The sequence below is a fragment of the Heterodontus francisci genome, chromosome 3, assembly GCF_036365525.1.
Source record: "Heterodontus francisci isolate sHetFra1 chromosome 3, sHetFra1.hap1, whole genome shotgun sequence".
NCBI classification, from domain to species: Eukaryota; Metazoa; Chordata; class Chondrichthyes; order Heterodontiformes; family Heterodontidae; genus Heterodontus; species Heterodontus francisci.
Genome location: NC_090373.1, coordinates 110,610,070 through 110,631,059, shown reverse-complemented (window position 1 = coordinate 110,631,059; position 20,990 = coordinate 110,610,070). Strand labels below are relative to the sequence as shown.

At 44.0% G+C, this 20,990-nt stretch overlaps 1 protein-coding gene across 8 annotated transcripts in view; it reads right to left on the bottom strand.

The window, feature by feature from the left end:
• The window catches only part of cep85l (centrosomal protein 85, like), a 380,598-nt gene that overhangs the window by 325,695 nt on the left and 33,913 nt on the right, over positions 1-20,990 (bottom strand). The window contains exon 1 of one of the 8 annotated variants that reach the window (XM_068025480.1): positions 1,406-1,680. The exons of 6 other annotated variants lie outside the window; for them this stretch is intronic. In XM_068025480.1, the coding sequence (XP_067881581.1) occupies positions 1,406-1,466 (61 nt within the window). In that variant the 5' untranslated portion in view covers positions 1,467-1,680. Of the gene's footprint in view, positions 1-1,405; positions 1,681-20,990 lie in introns of those variants that run through there. One more of the 8 variants, XM_068025479.1, reaches the window with a different exon arrangement.

Genomic DNA, 20,990 nt, shown 5'->3' with positions numbered 1-20,990 from the left:
TTGGGGAAAAACACAACCAGGTTTCTCTGTTCCCGATTGCTATTCAGTGAGCCCTGCTGGAAAATGTGGACAGCAGATGAGTACTGGATCAGTGTCAGCTGTGCATAGCTTGTTGACGCCCACCATCTAAGTTCAAACCTAAAGAATAACCACTTCTGTAATGTACTGGAGATGCCTTTGGAGCAATACCCCAGGCTGAGTTTGCTTCTTTAAGAGAGAAATTTGGGAAGGAAAGAGTCAAAGATAAGTGCAGTGTTGAGCTTTTCATGTATATTATGCATTTACTTTTACATCATAGATGGATTATCTCAATATAATTTGCTGAGATAACCCACCTATTGCTTTGGTTCATTTACTAAAGCTTGATTCTTTTCTTAAGGCAGCAATTGTACAATTGCAGGTAAATTCCATTTAGCGAGCAGTTGGTACATCACAACACAGAGTATTAATCTGGTCTACAGAGGATTAATCTCATAGAATCAAATCCCAATTAGGAGTAGGTCCAAATCAAAAAAAACATCAAACACTGAACACATTTCTGCCATTGAAATTGGGCCTGGAAGTTCAGATACATAAAAAATTTGTCTTTAACAAACTTCAGCCCCCTAGGGCAGATATGGGGCTGTCAATTAGTCTTGACTGCAAAAAAAAGTAACAGACCAAACAACAACCAGCATACACTTGAAAAAAACTACCAATATTTTAGGCAAAATATATCATTTGTTAAAGAAATCTCATGGGATGATTTCCACTGTTAATAGGTGGAATTGTAACCCCACTCCTTTTGCATGCATTTACGATTTTGCCATAAATGAGCGAACAGCAGAAATTTTATCCCAAATTTCAAATTATAGACTTTCTCAAAATCAAGTCTTAAATAGATTTAAATGTGTACAGCAAATAAATCTCTTTAGATGAACAATATCAATGTTTTCAAAGTACGGGCATTAAAGTTCAAGGCCTGTCACATGAGATTTACATTCAACCTGTAAAAACAAACATGTAATTGGGTCTCTACTAAAAAGAATTATTAAAATGAGGAACAGGAAAGTATAGTCTTAGGCTTCATTAAAACGTGCCCGGTTTCCATTTAAATGAGGCACATCTGCACCTTCTGGGACTGAACCACTATTCACTAATTAACTTCAACTAGAACAGTGTCTTCACGATCTCTACTGACAAGCCCAGCATATGTCTCTAGCTTTTGTGTTATTTTGTCCTGGTCAATCCTTGCACTCTAAAAGCTTAAACATTGGCTGACATCTCTGAATACTGTAGCTAGTCTTGAATCGTACACCGATTAGCCACGCTTCTGGTAGGAACATCCCGCTCCAGCTGCTCCTTTCTTATTCAACAAAAATAAACCTGCTTACTGAATCAGGCTCTGTTTCAGCTCACTTTTTACCTGTTTGTCTGCCGCAGCTTATAAATCCATTCTTGTAGTCTGAAATTACTCTGCCCCACATGGTGAAGGGTTAAATATGAGAACAAAAGTAATCCAGAATTGACCATAAAAGTACTGAATCCAGTTCCTTAATACTCCTTTGAAACAGTGTTCTACTTGAGGCCCATTTTGTAGGATTGCCTACGGACGTGACTCCCGAGGGTGAAGTAGACAGATTTTTCTAGCTTCCTGCTGCTGTAATCCTGAGGATATCATGCAGCCCCCCCGAGCTGCTTCGATACACTAATGCAGACAGCCTGGCTGTATTGCTAGGATGTGATCTCACTCTGAGTTGCACTGTGCTCACTGACAAATTCAATAGAGCTGAATCTCCTCCCACAAACCTCTAGGCTGCCACTTATTAGCTTAGGCTGTAAACCTTCACTGGCTGCCAAAAGCAGAAAAAATATCAATCAGTCCTAAAAGATTTGGAAGTTTTTTTTTTACACACATGGTTTCCAGTTTTACAGAATGGGCCTCATTACATTTAGCACTTATCTGCAGCCAGTTAAATGTAGTACAGGGCTTCCAGTGGGGATTGTTTCTTTATTTCGCTTGCCTGTGCCCTAAGGTCCACCTCTAGGCAGTCCTTCATGTGGTCATGCATCTGCTGCATAATACATCATGTTAATATCTCCCTCAGCCTGTGGACATCATCCGAGCTCCAGTGAAAAGTGCACACATTAATGGAGACTCCCTTTGAACTATTATGATTTGCCATATGGCTCCAGTTTATGTGAATTACTCAAATGAATTCCCCAGTTTTCTCTGCTACAGAGCTGAACAACTTGTCGGGAAGAAATATAACATTACATTTCTTAATGATGTGAGCATTGGCTTTGTATTGTGTAATAAGTGATTTATTTTTCAAATTACTTTTTAAAGTTCACTAAAGAATTCAATTAATACAAATTATAAAATGAATTTTGAATTTGTCTAATCGTGCAATGTAGGAGGATAACACATGATGATCTGTTATCCATCAGTTTCAAATACTCTTTGTTGTATTGTCCCTCCATTAACAATCCTTACCCAAAGCAGCCTGGGGCAAGGGAATTCTACATAACATTTTACTTTAGTTCTTTTTTGTTTGATGCAACGTGTCAAAATTTCCCATGAAATTGGCCACACGAGTTCGCTCTTTTTTGCTAGGTATCTGTACTGTAATTAGGTTAACTGATGGATAAAATAAGCAACAAAAGTGTTGGACTCGAAAACACCAAGATTTAGAAACGGGACCAACCCCAGATTAAAACAACAAGTACAGCTTGCATTTATAAAACACCTTAAACATGGTAATACCTCCCAAAGTGCCTCACTAAAACATCATTAAACAAGCCACACAGCCCCAAGTCACATAAGGAGATATCAAGGCAGATGACCAAAAGCGTTGTCAAAGAGGTAGCTTTTAAGGACCATCTTAAAAGAACAGAGAGACGGAGAGGCTTAAGAATATAAGAAATAGGAGCAGGAGTAGGCCATTCGACCCTTCGAGCCTACTCTGCCATTCAATGAGATCATGGATGATCTTCTACTTCAATGCCATTTTCCTGCACTATCCCTGTATCCTTCGATGCTTTTAATATGTAGAAATCTATTGATCTCAGTCATGAACATACTCAATGACTGAGCCTCCACAGCCCTCTGGGGCAGAGAATTCCAAAGATTCAACACCCTTTGAGTGAAGAAATTCTTCCTCATTTCAGTCCTATATGGCCTATCCCTTATTCTGAGAGTGTGTCTCCTGGTTCTAGACTCCCCAGCCAGGGGAAACATCCTTCCTGCAACTACCCTGTCAAGCCCTGTAAGAAATTTTTAGGTTTGAATGATATCACCTCTCATTCTTCTAAACTCCAGAGAATAAAAGCCCAGTCTACTTAATCTTTCCTCAGAGGACAATCCCTCCATCCCAGGAATTAGTTTGGTGAACCTTCTTTGCACTCCCTCCATGACAGGTATATCTTTCCTTAGGTAAGGAGACCAAAACTGTACACAATACTCCAGGTGCAATCTCACCAAGGCTCTCTATAATTGCAGCAAGACACTTTACTCATATATTCAAATCCCCTTGGAATAAAGGCCAACAGACCATTTGCCTTCTTAATTGCTTGCTGTACCTGCATATTAGCTTTCAGTGACTGATGAACAATGACACCCAAGTCCCTTTGAAGTTCAACACTTCCCAGCCTCTCACCATTTAAGAAATACTCTGTATTCTGTTTTTCCTACCAAAGTGGATAACCTCACATTCCTCCACATTGTATTCCATCTGCCAAATCATTGCCCACTCTCTTAGCCTCTCCAAATCCCCTTGAAGTGTCTGTGAATCCTCCTCAAAACTCACAGTTTCACCTAGTTTTGTGTCATCTGCAAACTTGGAAATATTGCTTTTAATCCGTGCATCCAAATCATTGATATAGATTGTGAATAGCTGGGGCCAAAGCACTGATCCTTGTAGTACCCCACTAGTCACAGCCTGCCAACCTGAAAATGACCCATTTATTGCTATCTCTGTTTTCTGTCCGTTAATCATTTTTCAATCCATGCCAGTATGTTCCCCCAATCCCATGTGCTCTGATTTTGTTTACTAACCTCTTGTGTGGGACCATACCAAAAGCTTTCTGAAAATCTAAATATACCAAATCCACCAGTTCCCCCTTATCTATTCTGCTAGTTACATCCTTGAAAAACTCTTAACAGTTTTGTGAAACAAGTTTTCCTTTCATAAATCTATGTGAGGAAGTAATTCCAGAACTTGGGGCCTTGTCAGCTGAAGACCTGGTCATCAATGGTGGAGTGATTAAAATCCAGGATGCTCAGGAGGCCAGAATTAGAGGACTGCAGGTATCTCAAAGAGTTGTAGGGCTAGAGGAGATTACAGAGATAGGGAGGGGGTGAGGCCATAGAGGGATTTGAAAACAATGAAGATAATTTTAAAATTCAGGCATTGCTTAACCAGGAGCCAATGTAGGTCAGCGCGCACAGGGATAATGGGTGAATGGAACTTCGTGCAAGTTAGGACATGGCAGCAGAGTTTTGAATGACCTCACGTTTACAGAGTGGGTGCGGGACAGAAGTGAGTTGGAAAAGTCAGGTCTAGAGGTAACAAAGACATGGATGAGGATTTCAGCAGCAGGTGAGCTCAGATAGGAGCGGAGCTGGGTGATTTTATGGAGGTAGAAATGGGAGGTCATGGTGACGGCCCAGATGTGGTTGGAAGCTCAACTTGGACTCAGATATGACACTGAGGTTGTGAACTGCCTGCTTCAACCCATGGACAGTTGCCAAGAAGAGGGATGGAGTTGGTGGCTAGGGAATGGAGCTTGTGGAGGGAACCAAAGACAATGGCTTCAGTCTTCCCAACACTTAGTTGGAGGAAATTTCTGCTCATCCAGTACTGAATGTCAGACAAGCAGTCTGACAAATTAGGCACAGTCCAGGGTCAAGAAAGGTGGTGGGGAGGTAAAGCTGGATGGTGTCAGAAAACATGTGGAAACCATGCTGTATTTTTGTTAAATGTCCCCAAGGGGCAGCATGTAGATGAGAAATAGGAGGGGACCAAGGCTAGATCGTTGGGGGACACCAGAGGTAATGGTGCAGGATCAGGAAAAGAAGCCATTGCAGGTGATTCTCTGAATACAAATGGATAGATAAGATTAGAGATAGACAAGTGTAGTACCACCTAGCTGTATGGCGGTGGAGGCATTAAAGAAGGCTGGTGTGGTCAACAGTGTCAAAGGCTGCAGAGATGTTGAGCTGGAAGAGGAGGATTAGTTTACCTTGACCACAGTCACATATGTTGTCATCTGTGACTTTGATAAGAATTGTTTCCGTACTGTGGCGGGGAGGAAACTTGATTGGAGGGATTCAAACATGGAGTTCTGGGAACGATGTTCAGGGTTTTGGGAGATGACAGCACTTTCAAGGCTTTGAAAAGGAAAAGCAGGTTAGAGGTGGGGCAGTAGTTTGCAAGGACAGTGGGGGTCAAGGTTGTTTTTTTGAGGAGGATGGTGATGACGGCCGATTTAAAGGAGAGAGGGATAACACCAGAAGAGAAAACCATTAACAATATTAGCTAACATGGGAACCAGGAAGGGATGTTGGCCAGCAGTTTAGTGGGAATAGGGTTGAGGGAGCAGGAAGTAGGCCTCACAGGCAAATCAGCTCATAAAGGCTATAAGAACATAAGAAATAGGAGCAGAAGTAGACCATATGACCTGTCAAGCCTCCTCCACCATTCTTTTTTTTTACTCATTCAATGGAAGTGGGCGTCACTGGCTAGGCCAGCATTTATTGCCCATCCCTAATTGCCCTTGAGAAGGTGGTGGTGAGCTGCCTTCTTGAACCGCTGTAGTCCATGTGAGGTAGGTACACCCACAGTGCTGTTAGGAAGGGAGTTCCAGGATTTTGACCCAGCGACAGTGAAGGAACGGCAATATAGTTCCAAATCAGGATGGTGTGTGACTTGGATGGGAACTTGCAGGTGGTGGTGTTCCCATGCATCTGCTGCTCTTATCCTTCTAGGTGGTAGAGGTCACGGGTTTGGAAGGTGCTGTCTATGGAGCCTTGGTGCGTTGCTGCAGTGCATCTTGTAGATGGTACACACTGCTGCCACTGTGTGTCGATGGTGGAGGGAGTGAATGTTTGTGGATGGGGTGCCAATCAAGCGGGCTGCTTTGTCCTGGATGGTGTCGAGCTTCTTGAGTGTTGTTGGAGCTGCACCCATCCAGGCACGTGGAGAGTACTCCATCACACACCTGACTTGTGCCTTGTAGATCGTGGACAGGCTTCAGGGAGTCAGGAGGTGAGTTACTCGCCTCAGGATTCCTAGCCTCTGACCTGCTCTCATAGCCACGGTATTTATATGGCTACTCCAGTTCAGTTTCTGGTCAATGGTAACCCCCAGGATGTTGATAGTGGGGGATTCAGTGATGGTAATGCCATTGAATGTCAAGGGGAGATGGTTAGATTCTCTCTTGTTGGAGATGGCCATTACCTGGCACTTGTGTGGTGCAAATGGTATTTGCCACTTATCAGCCCAAGCCTGGATATTGTCCAGGTCCTGCTGCATTTCTACACGGACTGCTTCAGTATGTGAAGAGTCACGAATGGTGCTGAACATTGTGCAATCATCAGCGAACATCCCCACTTCTGACCTTATGATTGAAGGAAGGTCATTGATGAAGCAGCTGAAGATGGTTGGGCCTAGGACACTACCCTGAGGAACTCCTGCAGTGATGTCCTGGAACTCAGGTGATTGACCTCCAACAACCACAACCATCTTCCTTTGCGCTAGGTATGACTCCAACCAGCAGAGAGATTGCCCCCTGATTCCCATTGACTTCAGTTTTGCTAGGGTTCCTTGATGCCATACTCGGTCAAATGCTGCCTTGCTGTCAAGGGCAGTCATCTCACCTCACCTCTTGAGTTCAGCTCTTTAGTCCATGTTTGAACCAAGGCTGAAATGAGATCAGCAGCTGAGTGGCCCTGGCGGAACCCAAACTGAGTGTCACTGAGCAGGTTATTGCTAAGCAAGTGCCACTTGATGGCACTGTTGACGACACCTTCCATCACTTTACTGATGATTGAGAGTAGACTGATGGGGTGGTAATTGGCTCGGTTGGACTTGTCCTGCTTTTTGTGTACAGGACATACCTGGGCTAATTTCCACATTACAGGGTAATTGCCAGTGTTGTAGCTGTAGTGGAACAGCTTGGCTAAGGGCGCGGCAAGTTCTGGAGCACAGGTCTTCAGTACTATTGCCGGAATATTGTCAGAGCCCATAGCCTTTGCAGTATCCAGTGCCTTCAGTTGTTTCTTGATATCACTTGGAGTGAATCGAATTGGCTGAAGTCTGGCATCTGTGGTGCTGGGGACTTCAGGAGGAGGCTGAGATGGATCATCAACTCGGTTGGTTATGGGATTGCTTAGCTCTGTCTATTGCATGCTGCTTGTGCAGTTTGGCATGCAAGTAGTCCAGGGTTGTAGTTTCATCAGGTTGACGCCTCATTTTCAGGCATGCCTGATGCTGCTCCTGGCATGACCTCCATCAATCTTCATTGAACCAGGGTTGGTATCCTGGCTTGATGGTAATGGTAGAGTGGGGGATATGCCGGGCCATGAGATTACAGATTGTGGTTAAGTACAATTCTGCTGCTGCTGATGGCCCACGGCGCCTCATGGATGCCCAGTTTTGCATTGCTAGATCTGTTCTAAATCTGTCCCATTTAGCATGGTGGTAGTGCCGCACAACACGATGGACGGTATCCTCAAACCGAAGACGGGTCTTCGTCTCCACAAGGACTGTGCGGTGGTCACTCCTACCAATACTGTCATGGACGGATGCATCTGCGGCATGCAGATTGCTGAGAACGAGGTCAAGTATGTGTTTCCCTCTTGTTGGTTCCCTCACCACCTACCGCAGACCCAGTCTAGCAGCTATGTCATTTAGGACTCAGCCAGCTCGGTCAGTAGTGGAGCCACTCTTGGTGATGGACATTGAAGTCCCCCACCCAGAGTACATTCTGCACCCTTGCCACCCTCAGTGCTTCCTCCAAGAGGTGATCAACATGGAGGAGTACTGATTCATTATCTGAGGGAGGGCGGTAGGTGGTAATCAGCAGGAGGATTCTTTGCCCATGTTTGACCTGATGCCATGAGACTTCATGGGGTCCAGAGTCGATGTTGAGGACTCCCAGGGTAACTCCCTTCCAACTGTATACTACTGTGCCGCCACCTCTGCTGGGTCTGTCCTGCTGGTGAGAGAGGACATACCCGGGGATGGTGATGGCCGTGTCTGGGACATTATCTGTAAGGTATGTTTCCGTGAGTATGACTATGTCAGGCTTGACTAGTCTGTGGGACAGCTCTTCCAATTTTGGCACAAGCCCCCAGATGTTAGTAAGGAGGACGTTGCAGGGTCAACAGGGTTGGCTTTGCCGTTGTCGATTCTGGTGTCTAGGTCAAGGCGGTTGGTCCGTCCGGTTTCATTCTGTTTCATTCATTGACAAAACCCATCTGGCTAATTGAATCAGGGAGCTCTCCCATTGTCTCTCTATGCAACTGTCTTTCAGGATGCAAAGTGCAGCCAAGTTTTCAGCCATTTAGCTCTGTGGTCTTTTTAAACAAGTGATGTTCAATGTCCAGTAAAAGTTCAAATAGTGTTCCATATGACAAAATTAATATGTTTCCATTTGGCAGGTGTGGTTTCTGTCACAATATATTGTCAATATCTGAGGGCCCAGCACTGATCCTTGTGGCACTCCTCCAGCCACAGCCTGCCAACTTGAAAATGCCCCATTTATGCCCACTTTTTGCTACCCATCCATTAACCAATCCTCTATTTGTGATAATATATCCATGCTAATAGCCATGAAGCTATGTAGGAGAAAAACGGGGAAAAAATGCAAAATCAGGGCTAGGGCAGCGGGTGGGGCGAAATTAGAGGAAGTTTGGTCGGATGTCCAGCGGAAGGAAGGGAAATGGCAGAGGCAGCTGAGTAGATTGTCGCAATCTTAGCGACAAAGTGTTGTTGGAGATAAGGATGGTGGAGACAGGGGAGAGGGCTTTAAAAATGTTTGCAGTAGAGAAAAAAAGCCAGGGATTATCTTTTCATTGCAGGATGATCCTGAAGTAGTGAGCAGTTTTAGCAGTCGAGACAGGGATCCAATAATGTTGTCCTGCCAGATCTGGCAGTGATTGACTAAAACAGTTGTCCAGCGTAAAGGTTCAAGTGTGTGTCCAAGTCTGTGTCCCTTGGACTTACAGGAGCAGAGATGAGGGCTGTACCAGGGGAATGGCCAGGGTGAGCGAGAGTAACGGTTTTAATCGGGACATGGTGGATGTGAGGGAGTGGTTGAGCAGATCTGTAGTTGCAAAAATATCATTGTGAATGGAGGGTCAAAGACTAGAGATCTAGGATTTTAAAAGTGCAGTTATAAGAAAAGTGGGCAAGAGTTTTTCCAGGAGCAGATACAGAAGGAAGTATTGTTGGGATGGGGAAAGGGATGTGGGTGGACAGTAATACAAAGAAGTGATCAAAGATTAATTGGAAAGAAAAGTTGGCTGATAGAACAGCTGACAACTGTTGAAAGTTATATAAATATGATGAAAGGTCATCAACCTGAAACATTAACATTGTTTCTCTTTCCACAGATGCTGCCAGACCTGTTGCGTATTTCCACCACTGTTTTTATTTCAGATTTCTAGATCTTCAGTATTTTGCTTTTGTATTAGTGTTTAATTCACTGCCAATTCTCTTCCACAAATGTTCACCTTGAAGAAGTTCTGCTCTTCTCTGACAGAATTTCTGTTGGTCTCTTCTGCCTTGTTTATCTTCTTTATTTTCTACTTCCCTCCTCATGTTTGATCAGATATTTAGGAAAACTCACTTTCATAGCCACATCTCCTTCCTCAACAATATGTCTCCAGCTCCGACTTATTCCATATGTTTCAGATTCACCCATGATTATGGATACTTCCTAGATATTAGCATTCTTCAAACCACTGTTCTTGCTGCATCCTGAGATCCACTCTCAATCCCATGAGTTCTGGTGAAAGGTTACCAACCTGAAACATTAGCTCTGTTTCTCTCCACAGATGCTACCAGACCAGTTAAGTATTTTCAAAATTTCGTGCTTTTCTATTATATTATATGGATCCCCCCACTTTAGCCTTTCTGGATTGCAGTCAAAGAGACTGTGAGGACCAGGACCAGTTATGCAATCTCAGAGGACAAAGTTGGTTGCTTGCTGGACCAGCCCATGAGAACACAAGAAACGCTGGCAATGAGTGGTAGCATAACTGCTACTCCTTTCTTCAAAAGTCTAGATTCCCACACTACAAACATAGAATGGTTACAGCACAGGAGGAAGTCATTCAGCCTGTCGTGTCCATGCCAGCTCTCTGCAAGTGCAATTCAGCTAATTCCACTCCCCCACCCTTTCTCCGTAGCCCTGCAATGTTTTTTTCTTTTCAGATAAAATTATCCAATTTCATTTTGAAAGCTGCAATTGAATCTGCCTCCACCACACTTTCAGGCAGTGCGTTCCAGATCCATCTCTGTGTAAAAGATTTTTTCTCATGTCACTGTTGCTACTTTTGCTGATCACCTTAAGCCTGTGTCCTCTGGTTCTCGACCCTTCCACCAATGGGAACAGTTTCCTGTCCACACCCTCATGATTTTGAGCACCTCTATCAAATCTCCTCTCAACCTTCTCTAAGGAGAAGGACCCCAGCTTCTCCAATCTATTCATGTAACTGAAGTTCCTCATTCCTGTAACCATTCTCGTAAATCTGTTCTGTACCCTCTCTAAAGCTTTCACATCCTTCCTAAGGTACAGTGCCCAAAATTGAACACTCCAGATGAGACCAAATTAGTTTTCATAGAATCATAGAATGGTTACAGAAGGAGGCCATTCAGCCCATCATGTCCATACTGGCTCTCAACAAGAGAAGTTTAGCCAGTCCCACTCCCCTGCCTTTTCCCCATAGCCCTACAAATTTTTTCTGTTCAGATAATTATCCAATTCCCGTTTGAATTTGCCTTCACAACACTCACAGACAGCGCATTCCGGATCCTAACCACTCCCTGCATAAAAGTTCATCCTCATGCCATCTTTGGTTCTTTTGCCATTCACCTTAAATCAATGTCAAAGAGTCATAGTGTTATTTACAGGACAGAAGGAGGCCATTTGGTCCATTGATTCCATGCCGGCACTCCATGGAGGTGCAGTTAGTCCCACTCCCCTGTTCGATCCCCGTAGCCCTGCAAATTTATTTCCTTCAAGTGCCGATCCAATTTCCTTTTGAAGTCATTGATTGTCTCTGCTTCCACCACCCTTGTGGGCAGCGAGTTCCAGATCATTATTACCTGCTGCATAAAAAAAGTTTTTTCCTCATATTCCCCCTGCATCTCTTGCCCAAAATCTTCAATCTGTGTCCCCTGGTCCTTGTACCATTTTTACCATTTCCTTGTCTAATTTATCTAAGTGTGTCATAATCCTGTACCCCTCGATTAAATCTCCCCTCAATCTCCTTTGCTCCAAGGAGAACAGCCTCAACTTTTCCAACCTAACCTTGTGACTAAAATCCCCCATCCCTGGAACCACTCTGGTAAATCTCCTCTGCACCCTCTCCAGGACTCTCACATCCTTCCTAAAGTATAGTGACCAGAATCTCGGTGTAGTGGTAATGTCACTGAGCTAGTCATCCAGAGGCCCAAGCTAATGTCCTGGGACACGGGTTCAAATCCCACCATGGCAGCTGGTGGAATTTAAATTCAATAGATAAATAAAAATCTGGAATTGGAAGCTCTTTTCAGTAATGCTTCTATGAGACCATCCTTGACTGTCGTTAAAAAAAAAAACCCTCTTGTTCACTAATGACCCTTAGGAAAGGAAATCTGCTGTCTTTACCTGGTCTAGCCTACTTGTAACTCCAGACCAGGTTGACTCTTAACTGCCCTCTGAAATGGCCTAGCAAGCCACTCAGTTGTCAAGGGTAATTAGGAATGGGCAACAAATGCTGGCCTTGTCAGCGATGCCCACATCCCATGAAGGAATTTAAAAAACTGGAAGCAATACTCTAGATGGGGCACAGCCAGAGATTTATAAAGGTTTAGCATAACTTCCCTGCTTTTGTACTCAATGCCCGTATTTATGAAGCCCAAGATCTTAAATGCTTTATGAACCACTCTCTCAATATGTCTTCTGGTTCTTGACCCGTCTGCCAATGGGAAGAGATTTTCCCTATCTCCTCTGTACAGTCCCCTCATGATTTTGAAAACCTCGATCAGGTCTCCTTTTTACCTTCTCTTTGAGGAGAACGGCCCCAGCTTCTGCAATCCGTTCATGTAACTGAAGTCCCTCATCCCTTGAATCATTCTCAAAAATCTTTTCATGCACTCTCTCTGATGCCTTCCCATCCTTCCTGAAGTAAGGTGCCCAGGATTGGACACAATACTCCAGTTGAGGTTGATCCAGTGTTTTATATAGGTTTCATAGGAACATAGAAACAGGAATAGGCCATTCAGCCCATCGAACCTGCCCTGCCATTCAATATGATTATGGCTGATCAGCCACTTCAATGCCCTTTTCCCACTGTTACAACCAGGTGAGAAAGAGGTCCACAGTTCCCTTTCAGCCTTCACCTGGTCTTATTGTGACAGGGTTTATTTTTAAACACACTGTGTTTTTAGTTCCCCCTTGGTGAATCCTTGTTAACCGCTTTCCAATTATAAGGCAAAGAAACCAGCACAAACAGATTTTCTTAGGTTTAAAGAAGAAAAGTTGAAATTTATTAAATGTAAACTCTAATTCTGTTAATACCTACGGATGCATGACGCGCCCATGCTAGCATGCATGCATAATACACACATGCAAATTGAGACAGAAAAGAGCAGAAGAAAAGTGGAAAAGTTAGAGACAATATTTGAAGAGCTTTTATTACGGTTCTTCGAGCTCACTTGAATCCTTGATTGTAGGTAGATCTTGCTTTTTATTGGGGCCCAGTATTCTTCTTAAACTTTGTTCACTCTTAGTTATCTTAGTTATCTTAGAGATACAGCACTGAAACAGGCCCTTCGGCCCACCGAGTCTGTGCCGACCATCAACCACCCATTCACATCAATCCTACACTAATTCCATATTCCTACCACATCCCCATCTGTCCCTATATTTCCCTACCACCTACCTATACTAGGGGAAATTTATAATAGCCAATTTACCTAACAACCTGCAAGTCTTTGGCATGTGGGAGGAAACCGGAGCACCCGGAGGAAACCCACGCAGACACAGGGAGAACTTGCAAACTCCACACAGTAGGAGACTTTTCTCTCTTGGGGTTAATGTGTCTTCAATGGATTCAGAGGCTTGTGAGAAAGAGATGGGAGCAGACAGGAGAGATCTTTTCAGTCCAGGAGCAAACAGACACTTTGTTCAAACTGTTTGGACAATTCAGAAAAAAAACAGGTAGCCAAGCAGGTTAGTCATGTGACTAACTGGTCTGACCCAGTCTTGGATTGTATCACCTTAGCAGTCTCTGGAATGCTCCTCTTACACACAATACCTGGTGATCAAGGTCCATTTTGGGTTGAATGTGTCAGGGAATGGTCCTTTGTCCTTCCAATTACCGTATGTTAATATGCAAAGGTATATTTCAGCCACGACTGATCTGTTTAACAAATCCTTTCTTCACTCCAGTAACAGTTTAAAATCAATGTTCATGACAAAATTAATGTGCCTCATTCTTGGCATGATACCACACAATCTTCATAACCCCTCATGTCATTTGTATTTCAAAATCTGTCAATCTCTGCTTTAGACATACTCAGTGACTGAGCTTCCACAGCCCTCTGGGATAGAGAATTCCAAAGATTCACAACCCTCTGAATAAAGAAATTTCTCCTCATCTCTGTCCTAAGTAGCTTCCCCCTTATTTTGAAATTGTGTCCCCTGCTTCTAGACTCCCCAACCAGGGGAAATATCTTAGCAGCAGCTACCCTATCTATCCCGTTAAGTATTTTGTAGGTTTCAATGAGACCACCTCTCATTCCTCGAACACAGGCCCAGTTTCCCCAATCTCTCTTCACAGGACAGTCCGTCCATCCCGGGAACAAGTCTGGTGAACCTTCATTGCACTCCCTCCTATGGCAATAATATCCTTCCTAAGGTAACATATTGGTACTAACGACATAGGCAGGAAGAGAGATGAGGTCCTGCAAAATGAATATAGGGAGTTAGGCAGAAGGTAAAAAAGCTGGACCTCTAGGGTTGTAATCTCAGGATTACTCCCTGTGCCACGTGCTAGTGAGGGTAGGAACCGGAGGATAAGGCAAATGAATGCATGGCTGAAGAGCTGGTGTCGGCGGAAGGGCTTCAGCTACTTGGATCATTGGGATCTCTTCTGGTGCAGAGGTGACCTGTACAAGAGGGACGGGTTGCATCTGAACTGGAAGGGGACCAATAGCCTTGCAGGGAGGTTTGCTAGTAATACTCGGGAGGGTTTAAACTAGTCTGGCAAAGGGGTGGGACCCAAAGTAGTAGTCTCTCCAATGAGATAGTTGAGGCAAATGTAGAGGTTAAAACAAGCAAGTCCAGTCGGCATGCAGGGCAGGGTGCAGAACAGGGAGCGTGGAAGGTCTGGTAGGCTAATCTGCATTTACTTTAATGCAAGAAGACTTACAGGTAAGGCAGATGAACTCAGAGCATGGATCGGTACATGGGATTGTGATATTATAGCTATTACGGAAACGTGGTTGAGGGAAGGGCAGGACTGGCAGCTCAATGTTCCGGGGTACCGATGCTTCCAGCATGACAGAGGTGGAGGTAAGAGAGGAGGGGGAGTTGCACTATTGATTAGGGAGGACATCACGGCAGTACTTAGAGGGGATATCCTGGGGGAAACGTCCAGCGAGGCCATGTGGATAGAACTTAGAAATAAGAAAGGGGTGATCACTTTGATGGGATTATACTATAAACCCCCAATAGTCAGAGGGAATTGTAGGAGCATATATAGGTGTAGGAATTATAGGGTTGTAGTAGTAGGTGATTTTAACTTCCCTAATATTGACTGGGACTGCCTTAGTGCTAAGGGATCAGATGGGGAAGAATTTGTTAAGTGTGTCCAGGATAGTTTTCTGAAGCAGTATGTGGATGGCCCTACTAGAGAAGGGGCTACACTCAACCTCCTCTTAGGAAATGAGGCTCGGCAGGTGGTTGATGTGTCAGGGGGGGAGCACTTTGGGACCAGTGACCAGAACTCTATTAGCTTCAAGATATTTATGGAAAAGGATAGGACTGGTCCTCAAGTTGAAGTCCTAAATTGGGGGAAGGCTAATTTTGATGGCATCAGACAGGAACTCTCAAAATTTGATTGGGAGAGGCTGTTTACAGGTAAAGAGACATCTGGCAGTGGGAGGCTTTTAAAAGTGAGATGAGAAGAGTTCAGGGCTGGCATGTTCCTGTTAGATTGAAGGGCAAGGCTGACATGTTTAGGGAACCTTGGTTGACCAGGGATATTAAGGGTCTGGTCAGGACAAAGAAGGAGGCATATGTCAAGTAGAGGCAGCTGGGATCAAGCGAATCCCTCGAAGAGTATAGGGGATGTAGGAGTACACTTAAGAAGGAAATTAGGAGGGCAAAAAGGGGCCATGAGATTTCCCTGGCAGATAAGATAAAGGAGAATCCTAAAAGATTCTATAAGTATATTAAAAATAAAAGGGTAGCTAGGGAGAGAGTAGGTCCCCTTAAGGATCAGTGTGGTAATCTATGTGTGGAGCCACGGGAAATGGGCGAGGAATTAAAGGAATATTTCTCGTCTGTATTTACCGTGGAGAAGGTCATGGAAGCTAGTGAGTTCAAGGGGGGGAACAGCGATATCCTGGAGCATATCACCATTACAAAGGAGGAGGTGTTGGAGGTTTTGAAGCACATTAAGTGGATAAATCACCAGGGCCTGACCAGCTGTATCCTAGGATGCTATGGGAAGCAAAGGAGGAGATTGCTGGGGCACCGGCAGAGATTTTTCTACCATCGTTGGCCAAGGGTGAGATACCGAAAGACTGGAGGATAGCTAATGTTGTGCCTTTATTTAAGAAGGGCAGCAGGGATAAGCCAGGGAACTACAGGCCGGTGAGCCTTACATCAGTGGTGGGAAAGTTATTGGAAGGGATTCTGAGAGACAGGATTTATATGCATTTAGAAAGGCAAGGTCTGATTAGGGATAGTCAGCATGGCTTTGTGCGTGGGAAATCATGTCTCATGAATTTGTTTGAGTTTTTTGAGGAAGTGACCAAGAGGATTGACAAGGGCAGGGCGGTGGACGTTGTCTATTTGGACATTAGAAAGGCCTTTGACAAAGTCCCGCATGGTAGGCTGGTCCAGAAGGTTTGAGCACATGGGATCCAGGGTGAGCTAGCCAATTGGATACAAAATTGGCTTGGTGATAGGAGGCAGAGGGTGTTAGTGGAGGGTTGTTTTTTCAGATCGGAGGCTGGTGACCAGTGGTGCGCCGCAGGGATCGGTGCTGGGGCCTCTGTTGTTTGTCAAATATATTAATGACTTGGATGTGAATGTCGAGGGCATGATGAGTAAGTTTGCAGATGACACCAAAATTGATGGTATAGCGGACAGTGAAGAAGGTTGTCTAAGGTTACAACAGGATATAGATCAACTGGGAAAGTGGGCAAGGGATTGGCAAATGGAATTTAATGCAGACAAGTGCGAAGTGATGCATTTTGGGAAGTTAAACCAGGTCAGGACATATACAGCGAATGGCAGGGACCTGGGGAGTGTTGTTGAGCAGAGAGACCTTGGGGTGCATGTACATAGTTCCCTGAAAGTGGCAACACAGGTAGACGGGGTGGTGAAGAAGGCGTATGGCATGCTTGCCTTCATCGACCGAGGCATCGAGTACAAGAGTTGGGACGTCATGTTACAGTTGTACATGACGTTGGTTAGGCCACATTTGGAGTACTGTGTGTAGTTCTGGTCGCCGCACTACAGGAAAGATGTGATTAAGCTAGAGAGGTTGCAGAAAGGATTCACAAGGATGTTGCCTGGTTTGGAAGGCTTGAGTTATAAAGAGAGATTGGATAGCTGGGTCTGTTTTCCCTGGAGCAAAGGAGGCTGAGAGGGGACATGATAGAGGTATATAAAATTATGAGAGGCATAGATAGGGTAGATAGCCAGTGTTTGTTTCCCATGGTAGGGGTGACTAAAACTAGAGGGCATAGATTTAAGTTGAGAGGGAGGAGGATTAAAGGGGATCAAAGGGGTAAATTTTTCACACGAAGAATAGTGGGTGTCTGGAATGAGCTGCCAGAGGAAGTGGTGGAGACAGGAGCAGTAGCAACATTTAAGAGGCATCTGGACAGGTACTTGAATCAGCAAGGCATAGAGGAATATGGAATTAATGCAGGCAGGTGGTATTAGTATAGACAGGCATCATGGTCGGCAGGGACGCAGTGGGCCGAAGGTCCTGTTTCTATGCTGTACGACTCTATGACTCTATGTAACAGAACCAAAACTGCACACAGTACTCCAGGTGCAGTCTAACCAATTCTATACAATTGAAGCAAGACTTCACTACCCCTGTACTCAAATCCACTTGTAATAAAGGCTAACATACCATTAGCCTTCCTAATTGTTTAGAATCATAGAGTTATACAGCACAGAAACAGACCCTACAGCCCACCATGTCCGTGCCGGCCATCAAGCACCGATCTATTCTAACCCATTTTTCAGCACTTGGCCCATACCCTCGTATGCTATGGCATTTCAAGTGCTCATCTAAATACTTCTTTTATGTTGTGAGGGTTCCTGCCTCTACCACCCCCTCGGGCAATGTGTTCCAGATTCCAACCACGTTCTGGTGAAAATAATTTCCTCAAATCCCCTCTAAACCTCCTGCCCCTTACCTTAAATCTCTGGCCCCTGGTTATTAACACCTCCGCTAAGGGAAAATGTTTCTTCCTATCTACCCTATCTATGCCCCTCATAAGTTAGTATACGTCAATCAGGTCTATGACTCTATGACTCCAGGACTCTGACTCAAATTGCTTGTTGCACCTGCATGTTCACTTTCAGTGACAAGGACACCCAGGTTCCTTTGTACATCTACACTTTCTAATCTCTTACCATTTAAGAAATACTCTGCACATCTATTCCTCCTACCAAAGTTTTTCCACATTATATTCCATCTGCCATGTTCTTGCCCACTCACTAAGTCTGTCCAAATCCCCTTGAAGCCGCTTTGCATCTTCCTCACAACACACATTCCCACCTAGTTTTGTGTCATCTGCAAACTTGGAAATACAACATTTGGTTCCCACATGCAAATCATTGATATATATTGTGAACAGCTGGGGTCCAAGCACTGATCCCTGCAGTAACCCACTGGTCACAGCCTGCCAACGTGAGAATGACCTGTTTATTCCTACTCTCTGCTTTCTGCCTGCCAACCAATCCTTCATCCATGCCAGTATATTACCTCCTATCCCATGTGCTTTCATTTTGCTAACCAACCTCCTGTGGGAAACTTTATCAAACGCCTTCTGAAAATCCAAGTATACCACATCCATCGACTCCCCTTTATCAATTCTGTTAGTAATATCCTCAAAAAACTCCAACAGGTTTGTCAAACATGATTTCCCATTCATAAATCCATGTTGACTATGCCCAATCAGATCATTTGATCCAAGTGTCCATTTATCACATCCTTTAGAAAAAATTCTAGCATTTTCCCGATGACTGATCATCATAACTTCCTTGCTTTTGTACTCTATGCCCCTATTTATAAAGCCAAACTGCCCTTCCACATTTAATGATTTATGCATGTATACTCCAGATCTCTCTGTTCTTGCACATCCTTTCGAATTACACCCTTTATTTTATATTGCCTCTCCTCCATCTTCCTACCAAAATGAATCACTACACATGTCTCTGCGTTAAATTTTATCTGACACTTGTTTGCCCATTCCACCGGCCTGTCTATGTCCTCTTCAATTCTTTCACTATCCTCCTCACAGTTGACAATACTTCCAAGTTTTGTGTCATCTGCAAATTTTGAAATTGTGCCCTGATACCTACGTCTAGGTCATTAATATACATCAAGAAAAGCAGTGGTCCTAGCACTGACCCCACTGTATAGCTTCCTCCTGTGCGACAAACAACCATTCACCACTACTCTCTGTTCCCTGCCACTCAGCCAACTTTGTATCCATGCTGCCATTGCCCCTTTTATTCCATGGGCTTTGACTTTGCTGACAAACCTATTACACGGCACTTTATCAAATGCATTTTGGAAGTCCATGGACACCATGTCAAAAGCATTACCCTCATCAACCCTCTCTGTTACCTCATAAAACAATCCCGTTAATTAAACATAATTTGCCTTTAACAAATCTATGCTGGCTTTCCTTGATTAATCCACACTTGATCAAGTGACTGTTAATTTTTTCCCCAGATTATCGTTTCTAAAAGCTTTCCCACCACGGAGATTAAACTGACTGATCTGTAGTTGCTGTGCTTATCCTTCCACCCTTTTTTGAACAAGGGTATAACATTTGGAATTCTCCAGTCCTCTGGCATCACACTGTATCTAAGGAGGATTGGAAGATTATGGCCAGTGTCTGCACAATTTCCACCCTTACTTCCTTCAGCATCCTCGGATACATCCCATTTGGTCCTGATGACTTGTCAACTTTAAGTACAGCCAGCCTTTCTAATATCTCCTGTTTATCAATTGTTAGTCCATTCATCAACTACCTCTTCTTTCACTATGATTTCAGCAGCATCTTCCTCCTTGGCAAAGACAATTGCAAAGTCATCATTTAGTACCTCAGTCATGCCCTCGGCCTCCATGCATAGATCCTATTTTTGGTCTAAGTATTTGTGAGACATATGTCAATCAGAAAAAAGATGATGTTCAATCTCTGCCTGGAACTAGAGAAATAACAAGTTGTCTTGGAGACTCAGTGTAGACAGGTCCTCCACAACAGCAACGCATTGACTGAGCATGAAATAAAATAATCAACTAACATGACGATGAGTATATAGGGTTTCACTCCATAGGTCAAACTGATCTGCAGAAACCAGAAACAAACAGGTTGCCTCATGCTCCTGACCCACATTGTTCTCAGCCAAGCACAGTCAAGCCAAGAAACCTGAATTTATCAATACAACATTCCCACAAGCACCTTACAATCAAAATGTGCAACAGTGTCATAAGATGTGTGCATATGCACTTTTTGAAAAACTTTAAAAAAGGCAAAAAGTAATTGATGTATAGGATACAGTTTGAAAAGGTTCTGACCAAAAGTAAGGAGGTTCAAGCAAAGACTGCAACCTATGAATAAGGATATTAGGTTGTGACAGAAATCACACCTCCAAATGGAAACATATTAATTTCATTGTATGAAATGCTGTTTGAGAACTTGTTTTACTGGACACTACAAATGACTTTTTTAAAAAGCAGAACTGAACAGCTAAATAAAAAATGATCGCACATTTGCATTCTGAGAAGACGAGGTCTGGCTGAAAGACAGAAGGAAATTACCCAGTCCAGCTGGAACAATGGGGGTGCTCCCTGATTCACTTAGCAAGATTGGTCTTGGCAATAGTGGCGATCAACACCCTTTGACTTTGAAAGAGCCAACGCCGTCTCCCCCCTGCCCCCGCCCTCCACCACTGCTTATGTCTGATGCACTCTGAGGTTCAAAGACCCCTCTAGAAGTTGATGTTTCAAACCAGAGGTGGTCACATGACATACCTGCTGGTAACACTGAGGTTTTTGAAAGTAAAGAGATTGCAACTTTGAACTCCACGAGGAAGACATCTCTTTCTGTCTCTCTCTCCAGCAAAGTCCCAGGGAAACCATGGTGGCAGCTTCTACACCGTAAGACAACTGAACTTTACAGACGACCGCTAAAAAGACAGACAAAACCTCTCGTCGACCTTCTGGCACCAGAAAAGCAAGCCTGAAATTGTGCACGTGGCCCAAGTGAGGAGTCCAAGACTTTAACTTCAATTAAGGACATTAAGGACAG